The sequence below is a fragment of the Diadema antillarum genome, unplaced genomic scaffold, assembly GCF_040938485.1.
Source record: "Diadema antillarum isolate AM-2024a unplaced genomic scaffold, OU_Dant_1.0 seq00001199_RagTag, whole genome shotgun sequence".
In the NCBI taxonomy this organism is placed as follows: Eukaryota; Metazoa; Echinodermata; class Echinoidea; order Diadematoida; family Diadematidae; genus Diadema; species Diadema antillarum.
The window spans coordinates 1203257-1227629 of record NW_027271993.1 but is presented as its reverse complement, the minus strand read 5'-3'; the positions used below and the strand labels follow the sequence as shown (position 1 = coordinate 1227629).

The 24373-nt window shown below is 36.3% G+C and overlaps 1 protein-coding gene across 1 annotated transcript in view; it reads right to left on the bottom strand.

Annotated features, from left to right (window-relative positions):
• LOC139744645 (b(0,+)-type amino acid transporter 1-like) overlaps positions 1–22491 on the bottom strand; it is a 37778-nt gene extending 15287 nt beyond the window's left edge. The window contains exons 1-6 of the mRNA XM_071655075.1: positions 22359–22491; positions 20611–20758; positions 19966–20214; positions 18940–19065; positions 1142–1247; positions 431–475 (exon numbers count right to left, since the gene is read on the bottom strand). Of these exons, the coding sequence (XP_071511176.1) occupies positions 431–475; positions 1142–1247; positions 18940–19065; positions 19966–20214; positions 20611–20758; positions 22359–22457 (773 nt within the window). The 5' untranslated portion in view covers positions 22458–22491. The remainder of the gene's footprint in view (positions 1–430; positions 476–1141; positions 1248–18939; positions 19066–19965; positions 20215–20610; positions 20759–22358) is intronic.
• Between the last annotated feature and the right edge of the window lie 1882 nt (positions 22492–24373).

Below are 24373 nucleotides of genomic sequence, written 5' to 3'. Positions count from 1 at the left end.
AAATATTCATTGACCTGTGTTTATCTAATCTCTCCTTTCTTCACTTTTTAAATGTTTAAAATGTAATTTTCAGACAAGTTAAGGGAATGAAAAGACAAAGATAACATTTTTTCCCCATTAAAATCAAAAGATAACAGATTCTATTCAACAAGATATTAAAACTCATTCTTTGACATGATATAATCATAATGGAACAACCAGTTGTCTTATTATCATTACTCTAGCTGTCACAATCAACATCCATCCTAGGACCCATTACATAAAAGATGTTAGGATAGCAACTCTTGCTGGAATGGCAACTTCCCATGGCAACAGTCAATCAGGAAGCTGGATTCTTGTTGTTACCATGACGACTGCCGTTCCAGCAAGAGTTACTATCATACAAACTTTTTGTGAAATGGGGCCCTGGGGAATCTATCTCCATCCATACCTTGTTGGGTTGACCAGCTCTTCTGCTACAAAGTTCAGGTGGTTCCTGAAATCAGAGGTGATATGCACAGTTGTTACTCAATGGCCATTACTCATTTTCATCTCAACTTTAATATTCATATGTGTGTGTGTGTGTGTGTGTACATACATATATTTTCCACCTTTATACACTTTGCAGCATTGTTAGGTAAACAACATGCCTAAATAATACCTTTCTGCACTAAAAAGGCATTTGATTTGATTTGCCTTGATTTATTCGCAAAATGTATATGGATACATATAAACATGCATATACAGGCGCATATGGTTTGTACAAGGACTGATCATTTAACATTCTACAGATGAATAGCGTTATATAACTGCTGTTCATCATATTGATCATATCCATTTATGAGTGGATTGTCGTAAGCTATTCAAAACTTCATTAAGACATCCAAACATTTTACTACGCCTTATGGGAGACACAGAAATGTCAACATGCTGTAAACTCATGAGAATTGTTCATGAATTTGTTCATATTGTAGTCGTTCTAAATTCTATAGGCTAAGAGGACATAAATGGCATGCCGATGAATTTCATTTTGTGACAATATCAGTTTAATGAATTTATATGAATTCCTTGAAGATCAATAAAAAATTTGAATATTATTTCGGTAAAAAGATAAAGACATCATTTCATGATCACCCATCAAGACTTCCAGTATGATACTCACCAGCTTTCATATGCCCATAATCCTTGGTAGAATGCAATTCCGTACGAGAATGCTTTGGGTGACGATCCTATAAATGCTGTATTGGCAGACAAATATTGTGTTCCCCCTGCAAAAATACACCAATGACAGAAAACAATTCAAATTTCTAGCTCTATGAAAGAAAAAAATCTGTGAAGTCAATGACTACACGGAAATAACACTATTGCCTAGCTTCAATGGACTGAACAGAAGGGGGGGGGGGGGTGGAGATAGAGCACAGATAGAATTTGTTGTTTTGGTTTATTGTTTTTTAAATGAGGAATCAGACTTCAAATCATGAACGATGGTTCAATGGAAAATGATTCAGCTGATGCAACAACTGATGGGGGTGGGGTGGGGGTAAAGCTGGAGGGTAGAAATGGGGAAAGGGACAGAAAGAGGTTTTAAAAGTCAAATCTTGCTGAAGTAAACCATCATTACACAGATCAAAGGTGCCACACTAGAAATGTTAAGTTTATAGAAAACTACTGAACAATAAATACAGTTGTCAGCTAAAATGGGGATTACTATTTTGTAATTGCTGACATCATCACTATATGGAAATTTTAGCGAAAGACTACAGCAATGGAATAATTCAATATCAGGCTAAACCTTTGTCCTGGTTGTGATTTGCATGAGAAGAGAAGAGGATTAAGGTAGACTAAAGTATGTAGGATTATTTGGGGATGATGAAAGGATTCTAGACTAATAATAGAAGTTGTGTTCAAGGGAATATTGTGCTAAATAGGGCCATAAGGAGAGTGAGTAAACATGCAACCAAACATCCCCCTGCAACTCAAAGAGAAGAAGGCCATTCACAAAAACATTGAAAAATTGTGACACTACTAATATCACATTTCCTTGAAAGCAGCAAGGCAATGCTGCCAAAATCAATCCAAAACATACTGCTGGAAGATAGATCGAGGTGCAATTTATCCAAGCTTGCATGAAGTTTGCTGGGGCAATTTTCGATGAGAATGCTCGCGGCAAAAATATTGGTTTAAGTCACATGACTTCCTTTCGGTGTTCGGGATCCTCCCAGTGGAGGCAACTGATACAGGCAACTAAACTGGCTGAGGGTATTCTTACATCATTTGCATGCAGCAGGCTGCAGAGCCAAATATGAATTTGCATAAAGATAAAAAAGGCAGTGATATCAACTTTTTATTCTCTGCAGTTTTGAATTGGTGGTGTTGTTTTTATTATTTTCAAATTGGTTGTGTTTGTTTTTCACTGAAGTGTGAATGGCTAGGACAAAGATTTGTTATGCCTTAACAATTTATAAATAAGAATGGGCCTTTTGAGAGAGAGAGAGAGATGTAACAGGACTTGAAATATAATTCATTTAATAGATCTGAATCCCATTGCTGCATTACATTTAAGTTGTGCCAGTTAGTAATCATGAGAATAATACCAATAATACTTTTTATATAGCACTTTCATACTTCCCCCATTATGCTGCTCAAAACACTTATATTATATACATTATATAATTGTATTAGTCAAGCCTGCCAGAAGGTTCCCATACTTTAAATGCTACACACATACCCCTGCACAATACCCAGATTTCCAGAGGTATAAGGGGTTAATGTCATACAAATTTTTCTTTTATCCAAAGAGATACGAGTACAGTAACAGAATGTGATACAGTTAAAAACTTCACATACTGTGTAAATGTATGTATAGATTTTTTGGACCAAAATTCATTCATTTATTTCCATATCAAAACATAACATCTACAAATATCAAAATACAATTGCCTTAGAACATTTATACATTTTGAATGGAGGGATCATAGAAAGCACACAAGAGGCTTGTTGGAAACGATCCCCTACAAACAATTATCAATACATTTCAACTAAACAATTATCATACAAATTCATTTGATAAAACAAATGTCAAAGATACAATGAAAAGAGAAGAAAAGAGACAGAGGTGGAAACAATGCATACTTATACTTACAGTTTCAGATACATTTCATCAAAAATATGTTTTTTATAAAGCCTTTTAAATTGACGTAAGATCTTGCTACTCTTGAGTGTTGGAGGAAGAGTATTCCAAAGAATAGGGCCATGGTAAAAAATGGAGGATTGAGTTTTTGAAATCCGGTTTAATGGTGTGTGAATATTTTTTGCATTCCTGGTATTATAATTGTGTATAGAACAATTCAAAGTGAAATGGTTGTGAAATACTTCAGAAAAAACATTGTTGGAAACTTTAAACATAAAAATCATACTTTCCAAAGAAATAAATTCTTGAACAGGTAAAATTTTCATCTTAAGAAATAATGGCTTACTGGGAGCTAAATATGAAGAGTTGGTTATCAAACGAATACTGCGTTTCTGTAATTTATGAATACGATCAATATTTTTCTTTGTAGTAAAACCCCAAACAATACTACAATATTTTATGTGAACTGAAACAAACGAATAATACAGCATCTTTAAAATATTCTGTGGAAGAAATTGTAATTTGTACAGAACACCAATACTTTTCGATATTGTTGAACATATATGATTCACATGAGAATTCCAGGACAATTTATCATCAATAAAAACACCCAAAAATTTTATATCATATACTCGTTTAATTTCCTCATCTCTATACATCAATTTCAAATTACTGTCAATTTTAGTTCTTGTTCCAAATAATATATAATTGGTCTTATCAACATTCAAAATCAATTTGTTTACCGACAACCAATTTCTTATACAATCAAGTTGAACATTCATATTATGAAATAATGTCTTTGGGTCTGTGCCTTTACAAAATACACTTGTGTCATCTGCAAATAATATGTAATCTACATCATATGTTGAATACGGCAAATCATTTATATACAATAAAAAAAGAAGAGGCCCAAGAATAGACCCTTGTGGTACTCCACATTTTATTTCTTTAAGATTAGAATGAACACCATTAATATTTGTTAATTGCTTACGATTTGAGAGATAACTTGTAAATAATTTTAATGGAGTGCCCCTCACACCATAATAACATAATTTTTGTAACAAAATGAAATGGTCTATAACATCAAATGCTTTGGTTAAATCAATAAATACCGTTAAAGCATATTCTTTATCATCTATAGCCTGATTTATCTTATTAATCAGTTGTAATATTGCCGTTTCTGTTGAATATCTCTGCCTAAAACCATATTGATTACTAATAAGTATATTATGTTTATTCAAAAATTCTATTAACCTATTATAAATACATTTTTCTAATATTTTCGAAAATATAGGCAATACTGATATTGGACGATAATTATTCACATCAGTTAATTGTCCTTTTTTATGTATTGGTGTGACTCGTGCAATTTTCATTTTTTCAGGGAAAGTACCAGTACGCAAACATTCATTAAAAATAATAAATAACGGAACACAAATCAATGAAATAACACATTTTACCACCTTGATATCAATATCATCAATACCAGAGCTGATGTTGTTCTTCATGTTATTAACTATAGTTATTATTTCATCATTTGTTATAGGCTTCAAAAAAAGAGTATTACCATTTGGCATTTTCAAATAATCTTGAAAAGACTTATTCTCATATACATCATTTTTTAAATCTTGCAATTTTGAACCAATATTAACAAAATATTCATTGAATGTGTTCACAATATCTTGACTATTGGTAACTTTTTCATTACCGAAATGAAGAGACTCAATAACAGTATTTTTCTGACTTTTATACAAAATATTATTAATCAATTTCCAAATACTCTTCATATTACCTTTTACTTTATCAAATTTCCTATTAAAATAATCTCTTTTAGCTTGTCGTATCTTCATAGTTACATAATTCCGACATTTTCTATACATTTCCTTTCGATACAAAGTGGGATTCAAAAGATATTTCTTATACAATTGTGATTTTTTATGACAAAGCTTTAATAAATCCTTTGTTAACCATGGTTTTTTATTTCTATTCTTTGGACAAAATAATTTCTTTGGAAAACATTCTTCATAATTTTCTTGAAATATTTGCAAAAAGATACCGTAATTATCATTTACATCATCTTCAACAAAAACATTTTCCCACCGTATATTAATCATCTTCATAAAAAACATCCGTAAATTAGATTCATTAATCAAACATCTCTGATTTTTACATGGCAACACATTCTTGATATAAGTAGGGTCTGATAGAATAGCAAAAATCGGTAAATGATCACTGATGTCATTTACAAGAATGCCTGACTGTATAGGGATAGTTACATTTGTAAGGATATTATCTAACAAAGAAGCAGATGTTTGGGTGATACGTGTAGGACTATTGATAACTGGTTGCATATGAAAACTTAACAACAAATCTAAAAATAAATTAACCTTATAATTAACATTCAGTTTTGTTAAATCGACATTGAAATCACCCAAAATAAAACAATTGCATAATTTTAAGTCGATCTTATCCAATAGAATTGTAAAATCTCTAATAAAAGCATCAATATTTTGACATGGTGGGCGGTATATAACACCTATAACAGTTTTTTTACAGTGAACATTACTAGGGATTTCTACAAAAATGCTTTCATATGACTCAGAAAAAGCTGTTAAATCATCTCTTACAAAACATTTCAACGACTCATGTGTATACACACCTGTTCCACCACCTCTCTTATTTTTCCTATTATTACAAAAAAATTTATAACTATCAAGGGAATACATATCTATTGATGAGGATGAATTCAACCATGTTTCTGTTACTCCTATAACTTTAAATCTATGACTAATACTACTGAGACAGACATTCATATTTTCAAAATTGCACGGTAAACTTCTGCAATTAAAATGAACTAAGGAAAATGAGTTTGAATATACATCCCCATACTTTAGATTAAATTCAGAAACATCAAGGTAAGTATTTAACAAATCATTATTACTCATTGCATTGGCATTATCCATTTTGAGGTGATTGGGGGTTATTGAGAATAAGACTTTTTACACTTTTTGGGTACTGACAGTAAAACTTTCGACATTTTTTAAGGCAAAATTTCATACAGTGTAATTGTGCATAGATGAACATGCATGTATCATGACTAACTGAGTTTCCAATAGAACAGAGGTTAGAAATAGAATGAAGAGAAAGTACACTAAAAACAAAATATTGACACATTAAAAAACTGTTATTTTCAACAAACATTACAAACTAACAACCAAATTGTGATCTCAGAATGACAATGATAAGCTGGGTAGGAGCACTGGATTGATCATATATTAAAGTTTACCAGGAAAATCAATAGCAGGAGGCATATCAGAAAAAAGAAAAGAAAAAATCACTGTTACATTTCTGTGAAAATACCCTAACGCAATTTCTTCAGGTCCTCTTCGCAGGTGATCAGCTTTGTTATGTTTTTCCCCCCAGATGCAGCGACAAGAGCTATTATGCGTCCGTCTGAAGACCAGGCCGATTTTAAAGAGATGGTACAGTTTCAGTTGAGATGGGGCTTCAGGTTTCCATCGCTTTTAATGATTTTTTTTCTTTAAGATAATGAGAAACATCTTATGAAATATGAAAGAGCATATAATTCTAAGAGGAATTAATAGTTTATTTGATGAAAATTGGTTTTGAAATGGCTGATATACATATATTTCTCAAGCAAAGCAATACTAATAAAAGATGGGACCCACCTCTTATTAGGATGGCTTTGTTTTACTTTGTTTTTGGCTATCTCGGCCATTCCAAAACCGATTTTCATCAAGTAAACTTTAACTTTGAATACCACTTAGAATTTTATGCTCTTTAACATTTCATAAAGTGGTTTCTAAGTACCTCGCAAAAAGTTAAAAGCTGAATCCTCACCTCAACCAATACTATACCATCCCATTAAGCACACAAAAAGAATCCTTAAAAAGGCAAAGAGATTAATTTTAAGCAGAAATCATTCCTTACATCTGATCACACTATATAATGATATTTATCCCAGATATGCTATCACCTCATTGGAAACATAGAAAGAAAAGAAATATATTGCAGCGAGTCATTGCTAGATTTTGCAGGAGCATAGATTAAATGCAGCAGGTGAAAAACAATGGCAAAGGAGTGAGAGAGTAGAGACCACTGTATCCAGGTTGGAATCAGCCATGACACTCACCATATTTGTCAGCTATCAGTGTTAAAATGATGGATGAAATTTTAAGACACAAGTTACTTCAATAAGAATAAAATGCAAGCTCTCCAACACATCGTTACAGAAAAGAACACAGTAAAGAAAGGAAAACATAAGACAAGGAAATAATGGTCACGAAAGTGACAAATGTCGAACTGTTACTGAACCGTTTATAACATAATCAACACAAAACATATACAGGATATTGATTCAAGATGTGACCATATACATGTATTTTATGACCAGACCACTGACCACCAGTAGTCTTTTCAAACCTTATCCCAGTGTAGTCATTTACTGAAGAGAATTCTCAATCTTTTGAGTTGAAACATTTTTGACAACTCATGATGGATGGATGAGGAGAGCGGAGATAGACGTGAGCTACTTTACCTTGTATAGAACTACAGACAGACACACAAGTGGTTGAAATTAATGCTGTCTGCACAAGTCAACAGGAGATGTATCATGCTTTGTCTGCGAAAATTTGTTTTGACTCCACTGGACAAAATTTGCTGAATCCCTTGTCGAGGCAATGAATCATTCCCACTTAACCCATTCTGTATCGGGATCTGAAAATCCTGTAGGGTTTGTAGGAGATTTATCAGGTTCCCATCAAAAATGGATTAAACTTGGCGACCCTCGTGACATAAAGCGGTTTGCATTTGTAGAGAGTAAACAGTAGTAATATGAAGGCAAGTGTCAACACTTGCAACGATTTCTACTTTCACAGATGAGCCCATATGGGACCGCAGGCCACTGTACTGTGACTGCTCTATGCTAGGTTTTGCAAACGCACTGACTCATTACTGCAGTCCTGTAATAGGTGAAAGTTTTATTTTATAAACATTCCATGTTTCTACCTGGTACTTGATTTAATCAGTAATGGTACAACATCTCACAGCTTTAAATTATGTTCCTGTCTCCCATGGTATAAGGTTACAAAATATTACATTAATTTTTGCCCTCTTGATTGTTTGACACTTGAGACCTTACACCAGGATACAATTCAATCTTACCTAAAAAGTGTTGTCACAATGTGAGACACTAAATCAACATGGCAGTTGAGTTTTAACTTAAACGCACCATATGTTTTCATGTGGGAAAGTAAGTGTCAAAATGGTTCACACAGACTGGTACACATTTCAAGCACAAGCCTGGCACACTTACATGTACTCTTAAACTATCAGTGGATTATTTTACAATTTAGCTGCATGTATGTCACTTGCATCTTTTACTTTTTTTCTCTGAAATTGACATTAAAAAAAAGGCTAAAATAAATGAAAATATGGATCTACTCTAGAGCAAGGGAAAATTAACCTAGAGTGCAAGTGTACACTATGTTTTTCTTTCATTTGAAGTCTTTGTCATAATATGATATAGGCCTATTCCTGGTAAGATTAATGAATGTCAGTGTTTATACAAGGACATGATTTTTGTAAGATGGTACTACTGCAATCTCCACTTCAAGATATTGAAAGAGGTGAGCCAAAAATTGTAGATTTTTGTGTACATTGTACGTGAGAAGTAGGTCGCCAGTAGAGGCGAGCCGTTTGAGAAGATGAGTGTGGAAATCACTCCAGCTGGTACCGGATTGCATCACGCTAAAACTTGGCAACCTGCCAAGGTGAATGACGTCCGTCGCCTCCCCCACCCCACCCACAAGTCGGCTGCTTGCATCAGCAAAGCCAAGAAGTGGAACAGGCCCTGAAGCCCCCGAACGCAAATCAGGAAAGGTCAAGCTGGTAGTGGAACAGCACTTCCCGATCTTTTCCTGATTAAATCAACGCAGACACATTTATACACAGAGGGCTCAAGAATCAGCCACGCTTCATGTTTACAATAACAGATTTTTGTTCTTGAATGTCCCACTTTTCAGAATCCCTATACTAAATGGATGTGTTCCCTTTTAAAGGGACTGTACAGTACTGGTTGAGGTAGGGATTCATGTTTTGAACATTCCTAAGTGAGATAATGAAAAGCCTCTTCTAAAATATGAAAGAGCAGGTAATTCTAAGAAGGATTCAACGTTTATTTGATGAAAATTTGTTTTCAAATGGCTGAGATATCAAAAAAAGTGCTAATAATAAAAGGCGACATGCCACAACTTTATTAGGATCTCTTTGTTTCACCTTGTTTTTGGATATCTCAGCCATTTCAAAACCGATTTTTCATTGAATAAACTTTTGATACCCCTTAGAACTGCATGCTCTTTGACATCTCATAGAGTGGTTTTTAAATATCTCGCAAAACGTTAAAAGCTAAATCTTCACCTCGACCAGAACTGTACACACCTTTTAAGTTTATGTGATATGCCCCCAAAACACCACAGCCTGTCACATCCCTGTATTTATGGTACTAGGTAGATGGAGAATGACTTTTGATCTATCACAAAGTGTATCATGGCTGCAAATATTTACTTGCAAATAGGGAACAATAAATTGTTGCATTTATGCATTTACACACATGTGTGTATATTGCTTTAGAAATTCTGTTATCATTCCCACAAACATATTTCTCACTAAATGACTTCCTATGGCTTGTGCAGAGTTAATTTTCATATCTTTCCTGCCATATCAGTTTGCAGACTGTAAAGGTATAATCGCCGTGCACATGATATGTACCCCTCGGTACAAGTGATATAGATTGGGGAGAGTCTAATCTACAATGAAATAACAGTGTAAACAACGAATTTGTTAATCACAGCAAGGATGTCTCATCTCCCTGATCAGAGGAGTCTAGTCTATATTTGAAGTACACAATTTGGTAACACAGTGATATCAGTGAAAAAATGATGAAAAAGAACAAAGATTTTTTTTTTCATATTCTCCATTCAAGCAAGGCAACAAAAAATGGATAAATTAATAAAGTGATTGAAAAGAGAACTATGATAAGGTGTGTTTTTTTTAATAGCAAGATTAGATTTTAGATTTTTTGATTACAGATTTTAATTAAGTTCAGAATAATCTCTACTTTCATGAATGTTAAATCGTTATCCAGTTGCATGTTACAATATGTTGTGTGATTGTTATTTTTAGTCCCAGTGTCAAGCATTATTAGGTTTTAATTTTTAGAAGGTTAAATTGATATAAGGTGATGAGATTGTCATTTGGGAGAAAATAGACATATGTCATCTCACAACAACCAGGTACACATAAAAGCTCAGTGTTCACTGAATAAACATAAAAGTCAGTAGAAGGCAAGAGCCTTGTAAATGTGCCATAAACTATAAAATTTGAGTGCATTGATCGATTCTCTGTCTACCACCAACCACACACTGAGGCTTAGTACAGAAGTCTATGACTGTAACAGAGTGTATAGCATACTGTACATGAAACACTGTAATTTCATGTGTAATTTGGAGTCTTTTGAATGCAAGGTAATTATGAGCATTTCAATAACATACCACTTACCGGTAACCATGTACCGGTATTTTTATCTATCATTGCATCGTGTAATTAGGCAAGTATCCTAATAATATGAAACAAACCATTGCTAAAAACTGGGGCTTTGACATTTATGTGGGTCATGGTCTATATTCAATGGGTGTAAGGGGAGGGGGTAAACTCATATAATTACACTGGGTATCACTTTGTCATTGATTTGTTGGCTAAAGTAAGACTGCATATGGAAGAAAAGCTTCCCATTATTTGGATCACATCTTCTTTTGTGAATACTTTGACTAATTCCATTTCTTCATGCTCACTAAACAAAATTTATTCTATTTCATGATTAAAGCACATTTGTATGTTTGTAGATAATAATATGTAAAGTGGGCAAATTACATCCTCATTTCAGAATAGCACTTCCAGAAGATCAACAAAAATCAACCAAGGCCATTATGAATGTGCATATAAAAAGTGAAATATCAGCTTAAAAGTGGATATTTGCAGATGACCAGTATGTCTGTATAGCATTTCCAGTGAAATTTGAGGCCACTGCTTGAGTATAATAAAATGCAGTCTATCACATTCAATCAGGGAGATGGGAAGAGAGACACCTCCCTGATTCAATTAATGCTATGAGTTCTTCTGTTTAAAGACCATAATTTACACTGATTCTTTGTTTTCTTTCGATAAATATGACATCAAATCACTTTATGAGAAAGAAATTTTCTCCAAATCAATGTTGGTCATCTTAACTTGTTGAGGATGGACTGATTTTGCTATGACATGCATTTACCATAGACAAGTTCCTATGTATTCTCGGGACTCGTCATTAACGGGTTAATCGGGCCCTTATCACACCTGATGAGGTGATAGGTCCCATGACATTTGCTCCTCCGACAACTGCTCCCATGAAATACAGTATTTGCACGCTAAGCCAAACATAAATTCTACCCACAACCATAACCCTAACCCTAATTCTTATCCTCACATCAAACTAAACCTAAAACCCTATCACAACTCTAACCCCAACCCTATATCCTTGAAAAAAATTAGACCAGAGCAATTGTCCCAGGAGCAAATGTCATGTCACTGAAGTGATGACATTACTTCAGGGGTTTCCATTGATATGCAAAAAAAAAAATAGTATCTTCTTCCTTCAATCTGTTTAGGAAATCAAGTAGATAAATAAACCATCTTCCTGTGCATTAAGTTATGGTAGAGTTGTAAAGAGTTAGGGTAGCAGCAATGGTTGGTTAGAAAAAAATGGGGCTGTAATTGCTAAATGATACACAAACACATGTATTTTACAAAATTTCTTTGAAAAACCAAAGGGAAAATGTTGTGGCAACATATCACTGTTTCATCTGACCTTTAATTTCAACATTCTAGTGAATGCTTAAATGAGTGCTTGTGGCATATAGTAATGGATGCAGAAATGTATGTGTGCATGTTGCATTTGTATCAGGATCAGAGTCCACATCTTTGCATTTAATTAATTTCTGAATAGCACCTGACACACAAAATTTGTGAAAATAGAAACCTTACGAAATATATGGTGTATATAGTATTTCCCATAGGTCGCAGTGTTAGAATAAACCATTCAACACTGTTGAACATCAAGATGAAAGTTGTTTGCTGTCCCCGATGTAACAGTGTAATTTTCCAAGTTTCTTACATTCCTGGAAAGTGTTTCTTTATCCATAATAAGCAGCATCCGACAGCTTCACCGGCAAAGTGTGTATTTCTTTAAGAACATAAATTCTGTCACCATAATGTTGAACCACATCTCTAACGGCCTGTTCCGACAGTATCCTGGTTCAGGTCGTAGATTAAGTGCTGAATTCATGACTATAAATGTGACTGCAAGGTGTCAAGTTTCCCCCCTTGTCGGAGAGTCAAGTACTCTCCTGGCTCAACCCTGTTTCCCACTTCATCTCTCCCTGTCTGGCGTCCTTGCTTTTTGTCTCGAGGTCATCCCAGCAACTCTCCCCCATCCTGCTTCTTCACTTTCCCCTTCCCACTTATCTCCCATCTCCTGCATATCATCTTCCAGGCATCTCTTTTCTTTCTTTTTTTTTTTTAATACAGGAATGGGAACACATTGTATGTAAACAAACTGTTTTCATTTCTTGTAACCTTAAACCACTTTTCCTCTTTTTTGCCCCTTTGACATATTTTTTTTTTCTCTGTCACTGACAAACCTCTGGCTAGATCTATTTCCATGCATATCAACTTGTCCTATATATATATATTTTTTTTTTTAGTTCATCTCCAGCTTGAGAGGGCTTTAAATCTTCTCAGATATGCATAAAAGCAAATATCAAATGTGAATAAACACACCCTAAAAAGTGCACGGACTTCAACTTTCATTACTGCTGGTACTGCTACTACTTCTACTAGCGCCTTTGCTCTTCATGATGATAACTGAAATGATATTGATATAAGCAATAATGACATCCACACTTAATTTTAATACCAATTCTCTTTTTATAGGCAAAAAAAAAAAAAGAAAAGAAAAAAGTAGCGTGAATGGAAAGTACACTATGACTGCATGTACAATATCGTACATGTATGTCTGAATCTTTTATTACTGTATACGCCATATAATTCGCGAGTCTAAATTTTCACTAATCGGGACTTCCCGGCAATTTCGCGAGTGGTTAAATTCGCGATCGTGGAGTCCTGTACTGAACGGAGAAATTGTATACACGTACGTCACATTCATATCAGCATTAGAGTCAATATTTTCACGTGTTTTTAATTTCATGAATAGCAGCTGACTCGCGAAATTCGCGAAAATAAAATCCTTGCGAAATATTCGGCGTATACAGTATTCAATTCATTGTGAACACATAGGCCTTGTGCATAAGAAATCTTGAATCCTCTCACAACAGAGAAGTATCTGCAAGTCAAAATTATGTCATTTTGGACACATACGATGACACCACCTGACTTACCTCATATTTCATTATATTGCGACTAAATTTCAAACACGCTAACCTTTGTAACTAAAACTGAATTCATCTCAAGTCTCAGAGATGTGCCAGCAATCATTACGAGCTGTGCAAACATTACAAATCTAACTGTGTACATAGAAAAAAATTAAAATTTTAAAGATGGATATGCATCAATACAAACTTTATGACATCGTGTTCCAATCGAACATGATCTTTCTGGCCTTGTGTACCACAAATGATCTGATCTTTACAATACATAATAAACATATGTCTACCATTATCAATTCTCCAACCACCTAAACCTACATGAGCATGGAAATCATGGGATGGTATGGAAAGCTAAACATATCTGGGCCCCATCTTATAAAGCCTTCAAATCAATCACAAGTCCCCAAATCAATCGCAACTTGCATTGCAGCTCACAAGAAACTTGTAATTGATATCTATCACAAGTCTTTATAAGACAGGCCCCAGATGACCCGGCCCCTTCCCACATATACACATCTGTCTGCAAATGTGACCTTTGACCTTGACCTGAAGAGCAGTGGCGGCAGCAGCAATGCACGGACCATCACTGAGATATGTGACAATTATTGATTGCCTTCACTGCATCAAGCAGGGACAGTCTGCAAATAGGGCATGGCCAAATGTAAACATTGGGGGAGACTCCACAGCAGACAGAATGGGCCTGGATCGTGCATGCTGTTGCCAATGATGCTATCGCACAAAGGCATTATCATATTTGATATCTGAGAATTACAGTGTACTTTTATTTTAGGCATTTTCACAGAGTGAAAAGTGTGTGATGGAGTCATAGAGTGACAGAGTACTTGACCATTTCAGATCACTTCATAAATGAAGATTTTGAAACCACAATTTACTGGCTCACAGAAGAAAACAAGTAGCACAAAAAAGAATAAAGAAAATCTCTAAGAGGCATAAGTGCTAGCATATACATGTATAAACCATATGTCCCCCCAAAAAAAATTACAACGGGACCCTCCGCAATGATATCTTTAAAAATATTGAATCAATCTAAATACAAATTCAGGGTATGAAACTATAACTCATTGCCCACATCTTACAGAAAACCACATTCGATTTGCTTCAGTGGTCTAAGAGAAATGAGGAATTTTGTAGAAAATGTCGGGAATCTCTTCCGTCCAAAGTCCAAGTTCTGTCTATTGTATTCACACACAAGATCATCGAAGTGCTAAACTTGGAAGAATCAGACTTATGACATTCTTTAGAACAATACGCATTTCCCTGTGACAGCTTAACCAAATCGAATGGGGTTTTCTGCAAAATAGAGCTAAAATGTTATATTTTGAGACCCTGAAGTAGCATTTCGACAGTTCAATCATATTGGGTGTTATCAATGCGAAAATCTGTTTGTAATTTTTTGGGGGGACATGATGTATATTGGTGTATATATATATATATTTTTTTTTTTTTTTTTTTTTTTTTGGGGGGGGGGGGTATTAGGGTAGGTGAGGCTCAAAATATATGTTAGCCCACTGCAGGCAAACAGTTTTTTAACATTTGACTAAACCTCTAGTCCTTTCAGGGTTCTCGAATCGGGTAGGTGAGGCTCAAAATATAACTAGCCCACTGCAGGCAAATAGTTTTTAAACATTTGACTAAACCTCTTGCCCTTTCAGGGTTCTCGAATCCCCCCCCCCCCCCCCCCTTTGCTAAGTTTTTAAAATTTAAAACTAAAATCTGCTAAGTATACATGTGCATAACTAATGAATGTCTGCATTACAAGGCTTTGTTGGATTCCAAGTCATGTGTTTGAGGACTGTACTATTTAATGCAGAAAACTTAAAACCTGTATGACCATGGAATCAATTCATCCATATGCAACTTGCTTTCTGTGCGTTTGTTTCTAGGTATTGGCAAAATGTTTTTCACTTTTAAATGCAAATCATGACAACTGTTACAACACAGAAGCGAGTTGGGTAATAAAGAAGTGGCAGTCTAATGAACTATGGTTTCATAATCATATTTCTTGTATGTGTGCAGCAATGCAGATACATACAGTAGCCCCATATGTGCTAATGTGTACGCATCGACACACGTGTGCGTCACTTTATAGGTCAATGCCATGGCATTGTCAGGCGTTGTACAAAGGTTTCCAATGTCATTAATGGCCGCTGAATCTGACACCTGTTACACACTAACACCTGAATCCCATCTAAACCATTGCTATAGCCCTCACAGAAGCCATTTGTATACCAAACACGTACTATGCTATACGTAAAAACATAATCATGCCAATTTTAATAGCCTTTTGTGTGTTTTCAGTGATGAATGGCTCAGAAAATCCAATAGCACTGCTATACAGGGCCTTGAGCACAGAAAGGATTAAATGAGCCAGTACATAGTTCCACTTGTATGAGTAGAAAAATGTTGTTTGTGACAACAGGCATGTTACTTGGTTTCTGACTTGTATTATACTTATATATTTAAGCATCGGTGATGTGATGATTATTTATGCATTAATTGTGCTTGCCAGTACATCCATCAAATGTTTTAATGTTGACACAAAAGATAAACTCCAATCTTCATGGTGCAATGGTGAACACATCAAACAAAGGGTCCTAAACAAACAGTTATGGTGGAAAGTTGAAGTAACAGAATATGGTCATCGTAGCTTAAAGGGGATGGCTAGTAACTGATCAGTGGGAATCAGTGGGAATGCTGGGGGATGATTGTTCCAATCCTTGTGGGATTCATTTAAGAGTACATTATAGGTTTTATCTATTGTTGTGTGAAAATTATTTGCTTCAGAATGGTCTCATATTCAAGTAATGTGCAGTTTAATGTTTCCAGGTTAGCATGCCTGTACAGTGACGGGGCAATCGTTAACGGCCCGTTAACGATAGCCCCGTCACTGTACAGGCATGCTAACCTGGAAACATTAAACTGCACATTAACGATCACCCCATCGCTGTACAGGCATGCTAACCTGGAAACATTAAACTGCACATTACCTGAATATGAGACCATTCTGAAGCAAATAATTTTCACACAACAATAGATATATAAAATGTACTCTTAAGTGAATCCCACAAGGATTGGAACAATCATCCTCCAGCATTCCCACTAATTCCCACTGATCAGTTACTAGCCATCCCCTTTCAAAGAAGGATAACAATGAGGATATTCTGTCCACATTTACAGTGTCAACAGGCCTTTCTTTCTGTAGTTATCATAGTGGTGAAACAATAGCTACAAATGTAGTTCACATCCTCAAAAGCTATGCAGTCTGAAACAGAACTATTTTAGGAATCAATGCAATCAGTAGACATGTTTAATAGGTGATTGTACTATCTTTTTTACATTCAGACAGAATGCTGGCAGCAACATATGTGTCGTCCGAATATCTCCTTCCACAAATCAAATCACAGTGTGCCAACAGGGCAATCTAGAGAGAATTCAAAGCTTCTTGTAGTCATGTATACCACAAAGGAGTATTTCTGCTGAAGTCTTTTCTTCTTTTTTTTTCTTTCTTTTTAAAGACTGGACATCTAACCTCCAATTGTATCATGCATGTCCCATGTTATTGGTGTGGAGTACCATGTGACAAGGGTTTAAAAAAAATGGGAGGGCCATATATGGTGTGGTGACAGAACCAAGATTTATTGGACTGACCATGGTACCACTGGGTGTCTTACCTGGTCTCTACATGGCAAAGCTGCCAAAGTTTCTTACCAAAATGACTACCCCCTATTCCCCAAAAAGGATTCACACATATATTATTTGTATCATATGCCACTGGTAAAGAAGAAAACATGACAGGGGGTTGGGGAAGAGACAAAAGAAAAACACACAGACATAATTGACAGCATGAGATATTATGGGTGTCTGATCTTGGCACTACTTCTGCCATAGTTTATCATCAAATGACTACCCATTAATTCTCCCCTTAAAGGGATCGTATAGTTTTGGTTGAGACCTAATTTTAGGTTTCTAACATCTTTTTTGGTGAGATAATGAGAAACTTCTTCTAAAATACAAAAGAGCAAGTAATTCTAAGAGGAATTCAATGTTTATTTGATGAAAATTGGTTTTGAAATGGCTGAGATATCAAAAAAAGATCAATTCTAATAAAGTGTGGGACCCAGACTTTATTACGATCGCTTTGTTTTACTTTGTTTTTGGATGTTTCAGTCATTCCAAACCTGATTTTCATCAAATAAACTTTGAATTCCTCTTAAAATGGTATGCTCTGTACTATATCATAAGTGTTTTGTTGGTATCTCGCAAAAAGTTAAAAGCCCAATTCTTATCTCTACCAATACTGTACCATCCCCTTAAGGTTTCATCATATGCCGCTGGTGAGAACTAAAAACATGACTGGGGTTGTTCGCCATTGTGGGAAGATAATAGAATACAGACATACCGATTGACAGAATGAGACGTTATAATGTGCTCAGAATAACCTCAGAATTGCTTCGTAGAGCCGACGATGATTATCACCACATAAAAAGTTCTACTTTCCCCTCAAAGGTCTCATACACGTCAAATCACATTGATATGAAGTAACAACTGACAGGGACTATGGAAGGGCCAGGGAAGGGACTGATAAGCACAGATGTAACATTAGACAGGTCATTGTGGGCTGTCTTATCTCAACATTGCTCTGCAAAGATGCCAGTCCATTTTGCTATTAAAATGATTATTGTCACCCTCCCCCACCCCCCCCCCCCCCCCCCCTTCCCAACAAGCTGTCAAATGTAGTCTAACAAAATAATGGTCAGTCACACACACACACATTATGAGTTTGTCAGGGCGAGAAGGTTGCATGTGGCATGTGTTGACCCTGCAGTGACCCTCACAGAGGTCAGAAATGTAAAAGTTCACTTCACATTACACAACAGAGAGTGGTGAATTGGGCTCAAATGCAAACGAAGGTGGGGAGTGCAGGACCTTGCCGAGAACATTGACAAATGCCTTACTTTATGTATACGTATGTAGTCTGCACTAGAGCTCCAAGCAGGCAGATAAACCAGTATCAAAAATAACATTTTGCCACATATTTTTGTGTGTTTGTGTGGAAAGTGACTCGCTCTTATGAGTGATGATGGGCACGTTTAATGTCCATGAAGCTTATCTAATAAAGATAAAAAGATAAAAATTGACAGGGAACTGGTGAGATGAATTTCATTTTAGAGAGCAAGGACAAATAGAAAGTCCAATTGTCTAACACCATCAAATGGCACTGGTGTGTAGCCGCAAGTAACGGTTCAGTTTGGGGCGTGACTGAATGGAGATCTCCCTTTCAATAGATTGATGTATCATGTGATGTCTTACCTTGACACAGCTTCACAAAGCCCACTATGACAATAATGACGAGAGCAAATAATTTGGCTGCAGTGAAGATGACCTGAACTGCGTTGGCCCACCTGACACTATAGCAGTTGATGAAGCATATAATACCTGCAAAAGGGAACAAAATAGAAAGATTCTACAAATAAGACAGAAAAAGAATCTTTCAGTGCATTCAGTCATAGTTCAGTAGCACGTGATAAATATTCTCATATGACTTGTCATCAGATCTCCTCTTTTAATATGATTGAATATATCCAAATGAGGCATTTCATAAGTAGCATCAACCACCAATATTCATACTGCATAAAAACTTAAAGACGATAAATGAATGGCATGCTTTAAAGACAGCTACATTTCTCAGTCTTAACAAGTACCAAAGGTAGATATTTTAGCCCAATAACAGATTGAAACAAAGAAAATGCATGCCAAAATTAACAAACACTTTAGCATCTGTTAGCTTGCATTCAAAATTGGTATCGGACAAATTGGGTGTCAAACCATGCTAGAAGGGCTACAATCTGCACTTTCTGATAGGGTGCAGTTGCAGAGACCCCAACCCCAGGCACCTTCTGATCTGGAGATTCTCCTGCCTGAAACCCCTAGCAAACGGGAGACTCCAAGTTTATGTGTGTGAAGCGCGAAGTTCCTAGGGCTATAGATGCTCTCTGGTGCTATCTAAGGCTTATTTTTTCAACATACGATAGCAATAAGTAAAAAATCCTTTCCAACGGGAGACATTGAGCCAGGGCGGGAGAAATTAAATCTCAAGCGGGAGAACGGGAGATTTTGCAAAAATGGGTTTTCAGCGGGAGATCTCCCGTCGAAAACGGGAGAGTTGGAGTCTCTGCAGTTGAGACATCCTCATAGAAGAGTCCTTTAACCCATCGAAGACTAGTCTGAAAATACTCAGGCAGGTGTCTATGGGAAATGCGTGTTGTAGCAATATCAGTCCGTTCTCAATGAATTAAGAGATATAACCTGAATGGGGGCGCTCTTCATCAGGCTTACCAATGGAGAGGGCTGCAAAGACTTTCATCAGAACGATTTGTTCGTTGCCGTCACAGGTGGTCATGACGGACTCGACCACGTAGGTGCCCGTGATCAGCGACACGATGGATATGATGGACGGTTTGATGACGATGGTGTACGTCCAGGCAAAGAGGAATGCCGGAAGGGGACCCCAGATTTCGTTCAGGTAGGCGTGCTCCGCCCCGGACTTTGGTATAAGGGTGCCTAGTTCTGCATAGGACAGCGCACCTTCACAAGAAATAAAGCACATACACTTCAAATGCAAGCAGTCATCTCTTACAAACACATTCATACTTTAAAAACATCACCTTCAGAGCTATGTTTTAGTTTTAAGAAATGAGGCTGTGAGTGATATAACTGATTACTGAATGTGAATATAAAACTTCAAAATCATTTCAACATACATGTTGTCTTGCCAATGGGTTTTACCCCAAACTTTCACCATTATGTTTGTATCATTCCATTCTGTTTCTTAGAGTTGACTTGAACACAGGGCAGTGTTTCACTTTATGTTATTACTGGGATTTGTTAAGAGCTAAAGTCATGTCCAAGCCTCGGTAAAAGGCTAAACAGGTGTGTCTATCAATCCTGTAGTTAAGATTAAAAAGAAAAACTACAACTCACCTGTCATTGCCAGCATGGCACAGAGCAGCCAGATAATCATACTCATGCCAACGCTCTGCGTCTCACGTAGGATGCCCTTCGGCGAGACAAAGATACCGGACCCTATCATGGATCCCACAATGAGTGCGATGCCGCTCCACAAGCCAACCTGGACAGATGACAGACAGGATAATCGTTGCAGAAGTTACACAAAGATGCACAGGCTACAATGTGCATATGGTGGTATTAAACTCAAAAAAGAACAACAGGCAAAATTTAATGAAGATGAACAATTCTTGATTTACTATAGCATTTCATCTGTATATTATATCGCAGTTTTATATTCGGATGTACACACTGTATGTTCTATTGTCTTGAAATCAGAAAGAAATTACTGTATTTCATTGGTAACATATATTCAATGCAGAAAATTCCCAATAAATTCATCTGAATTTGAATTGAATAGATAATATTTTTGTGCTTCCATTAGTCACAACAAAAAATTACATTATGATAATCACCCATGGAAAAAATGTTAGAGGGAAATTGTGTTGAAAGATCTGCATCCACCTAAAGAATGATAGTAATTGATTTGTCCATGCCAACACAGGCTTTAACTTGATTGCAGGATGAAATGAAATGTGTTACTCCTGAAACATTTAATCATCTTCCTTTATTCTACAACAGAGCAAGACAACTCAACACTTTCGAATTGAATTCTACAGTACCATGAACTGAGATATACATCACTGTGATTCAAAGCTGTCATAAACACCTGAGATCATGGTCATCATGGTAGCTTTAATTCATATTTTCCTCACTAGTAAGCAAAGCATGTTGACATCTGACTTTTGTTAATTATTTAAACACCACAGTCTCATTTGAGAGAGTACTGGGAAACCAATGGGAGACCATTGGTTTTATGTGCCTTTCTTCCCATCAATTCTCTCACCTGCATTGATAATAACACACACATGGTTTCTAGATATCTTTGCGTAAAAGTGTTACAGGCCTAATGAAATACTAAAGTCCATGACAGAACGACAAAAGTGCAGCTATGGATAGATACCATACTGTGCAGTTTTAGTACAGTAACACACATTAGCCACGTAAAGAGCAACACCTTTTACAACTTTTCTTCAGATTGTTTGGATTTCTGTTTAATTATTCTCTTAGCCATAAATTCTCCCCAAATCTTAAAGGAGCAGGCTTAATTATTGTGACCCTCACCCCTTCCCCCCAGCTGCAATCACATAATTTGTGACCGACTGGGCAGTAACGCAAATGTAAACCCCCAATACTGATTTTATTTTGGTTAATCTTCCAAGTCCTGTTTCCCTGTCTGAAACCATATTGAGGGGTATCCAACTGCACCTACAACATACTGGTACCATTGGTCTATTAAAGATCATAATTATTTCATGACCCAGTTTACATACTGTATACGCCATATATTTAGCGAGTCTAAATTTTTGCGAATTGGGACTTCCTGACGATTTTGCGAATGGTTAAATTCGTGATCGTGGAGCACTGCACTGAACAGAGAAATGTATACGTGTGCGTCACATTTATATCTGGATTGGAGTCATTATTTTTGCGTGTCTTTAATTTCACAAATAGCACCTGACTCAAGAAATTTGTAAAAATAAAAACTTTGCGAAATATTCGGTATATACCGTACATGATGTACATGTATGTATAATTGCTTTAATGATTGGCAATCTCAATACACAAAACTTTTGCTTGTGACCTGGGGCGCTCAACCTCACCTCTTGCTTCAGTTTGACATTCTCCTTGCTGCCGTCAGCCTCAGCCTCCCGGCTCTTGTCAGCATCTCCGTTCAGGCCCTGCTTCTCTTGCATCTCCATGGCGATGGGATGTCGATCTTCTGGGTCTGGATGATCACAGGTGTTGTCCTGGCAACTAGAGCTCCCTCTATAGACGTGATGTACGTGATGGTGCAGGACTTTCTCCAAGTCTGCAGAGAGAAGACGTTTCTTTCTTTTGAATAAGAGTTAAGCGACCAAATCCCATGATTTGCTTGACAAATCTGCACAACTGTGATGAATCTCCCTTCACAGGAGTGTCCAAACACAGCTTCATGTAATTTGCACTTCCATTAATATGAAGCTCTTCAGTCACTCTGACTATTGGATAATGAAGTCAAACGACCATTATATTGCTGCTTGAAAAAAAAAGAAGGCTAATCAAACATGTCCATCTTCATTTTATAGATATCATGAGATGAATCAAACGTGACACAAAGAATTAACAAATTAAAGTTGTGATAAAGATGTGAATACTGTAAGGCCTACTGCTTTCTGCACTGATTGCAAGCATGGAAAAACACCACATGAATTCTTATAGCAAATCCACACCTAATTCTGATTACATTTTTGATTACACAACAATGTTTACTCTTTTTTAATAGTAAAATATTATGACTGCAAAGTGCAAAATACTCGTTCATTATATGGCTCTATTACTGATATCCAATGTCATCGCATGCCACTGTGCTGCCTTCCATTATGAAAGATTTACAATGTAACTTGTCATGAATATGCATGTTGTACAAAGTGGGTGTGGCCTGTTCTGCCCACAGTGGAAGTCAAGATGGCTCGAGGCTGGGACCATGCCGTCTGAGGAAGCGAGGGAAGAATAAAGTTTTCATTACTTTAAGTTTGATTAGTGGTGGTGATTTGTTTCGGTGTCAGAATGTGTGACATGTTGTTGCCCCATCAGGTTTTCCCTCATTTCCTAATAAACTATTAACAGATGGGGGAAAAAAAGTCTTGAATTAGAGCATCTCCAGTAGTGTACATATGGCAGCTATCTATTCAAACACAAAACAAAACATGTGCTTGCTTCTACTTTAGGCAGAACAAAACAGGGTCTGGAAATGGAGACTAGACACATGACCTAAAAACTAGCAGACAGAGCAGACGGCTGAGTGACTTGGGTGGGAGCCAATACTACTAGGTACACTTTACATTACAACCATTGCATCAGCCAAACCAAGGAATTATGAGGACTCCTTGGCCAGACACACAACACACGTGATGTGCACACAGGTTCCACGACATTTGCTCCTATTGCTCCCGTAATACATCTGCACCCTAGCGGCCTAAGCCAAACATAAATTCCACCTACAGGCATAATCCTAACCCAAATCCTGATCGTTACATCGAACTAAACCTAAAACCCTATAACAATCCAAGACAGGAGTATAAATTGTCGCAGGAGCAAATGTTCTGTTACCTGTTACCATGCACACAACATGCAGTCAAATATACACATAATTTAATGCACATCCTGAAATGACTGTTTCTGGAATACACGACAATGCATCAATGTTTCTGTTCTTACATGTACATCCTAGTACCGCAAAAGTGAAAATTTTTGCGGAATAAAAATTTTTAGCACATTTTGCGCGACCAGAAGCTGACGTGAAAATAAAAGCACACAAATAGTTTTTGCATGTCATACGTTCAAGCAGTTTATGTCCTGATTAGGTGGGATTCAAAACATGCATAATTCATCTTACCTGGCCGACCGGGTTAAAATTACTCACGCGAAATATCCTCTTTTACAGTAACAAATTCACAATTCATTCATCTGTTCACATCACGTTCCATAGGCAGGAATTCAATTCATAGGACCTATATTGTTACTATAGGTACGACAGACTTAGTGTTTTGTGGTTGTAAACTTTTGTGAACGAAGTACATGTATGCAAAGACTTTGACATACATCACTAAAATGGTCTATAAAACTTGTGAATGAA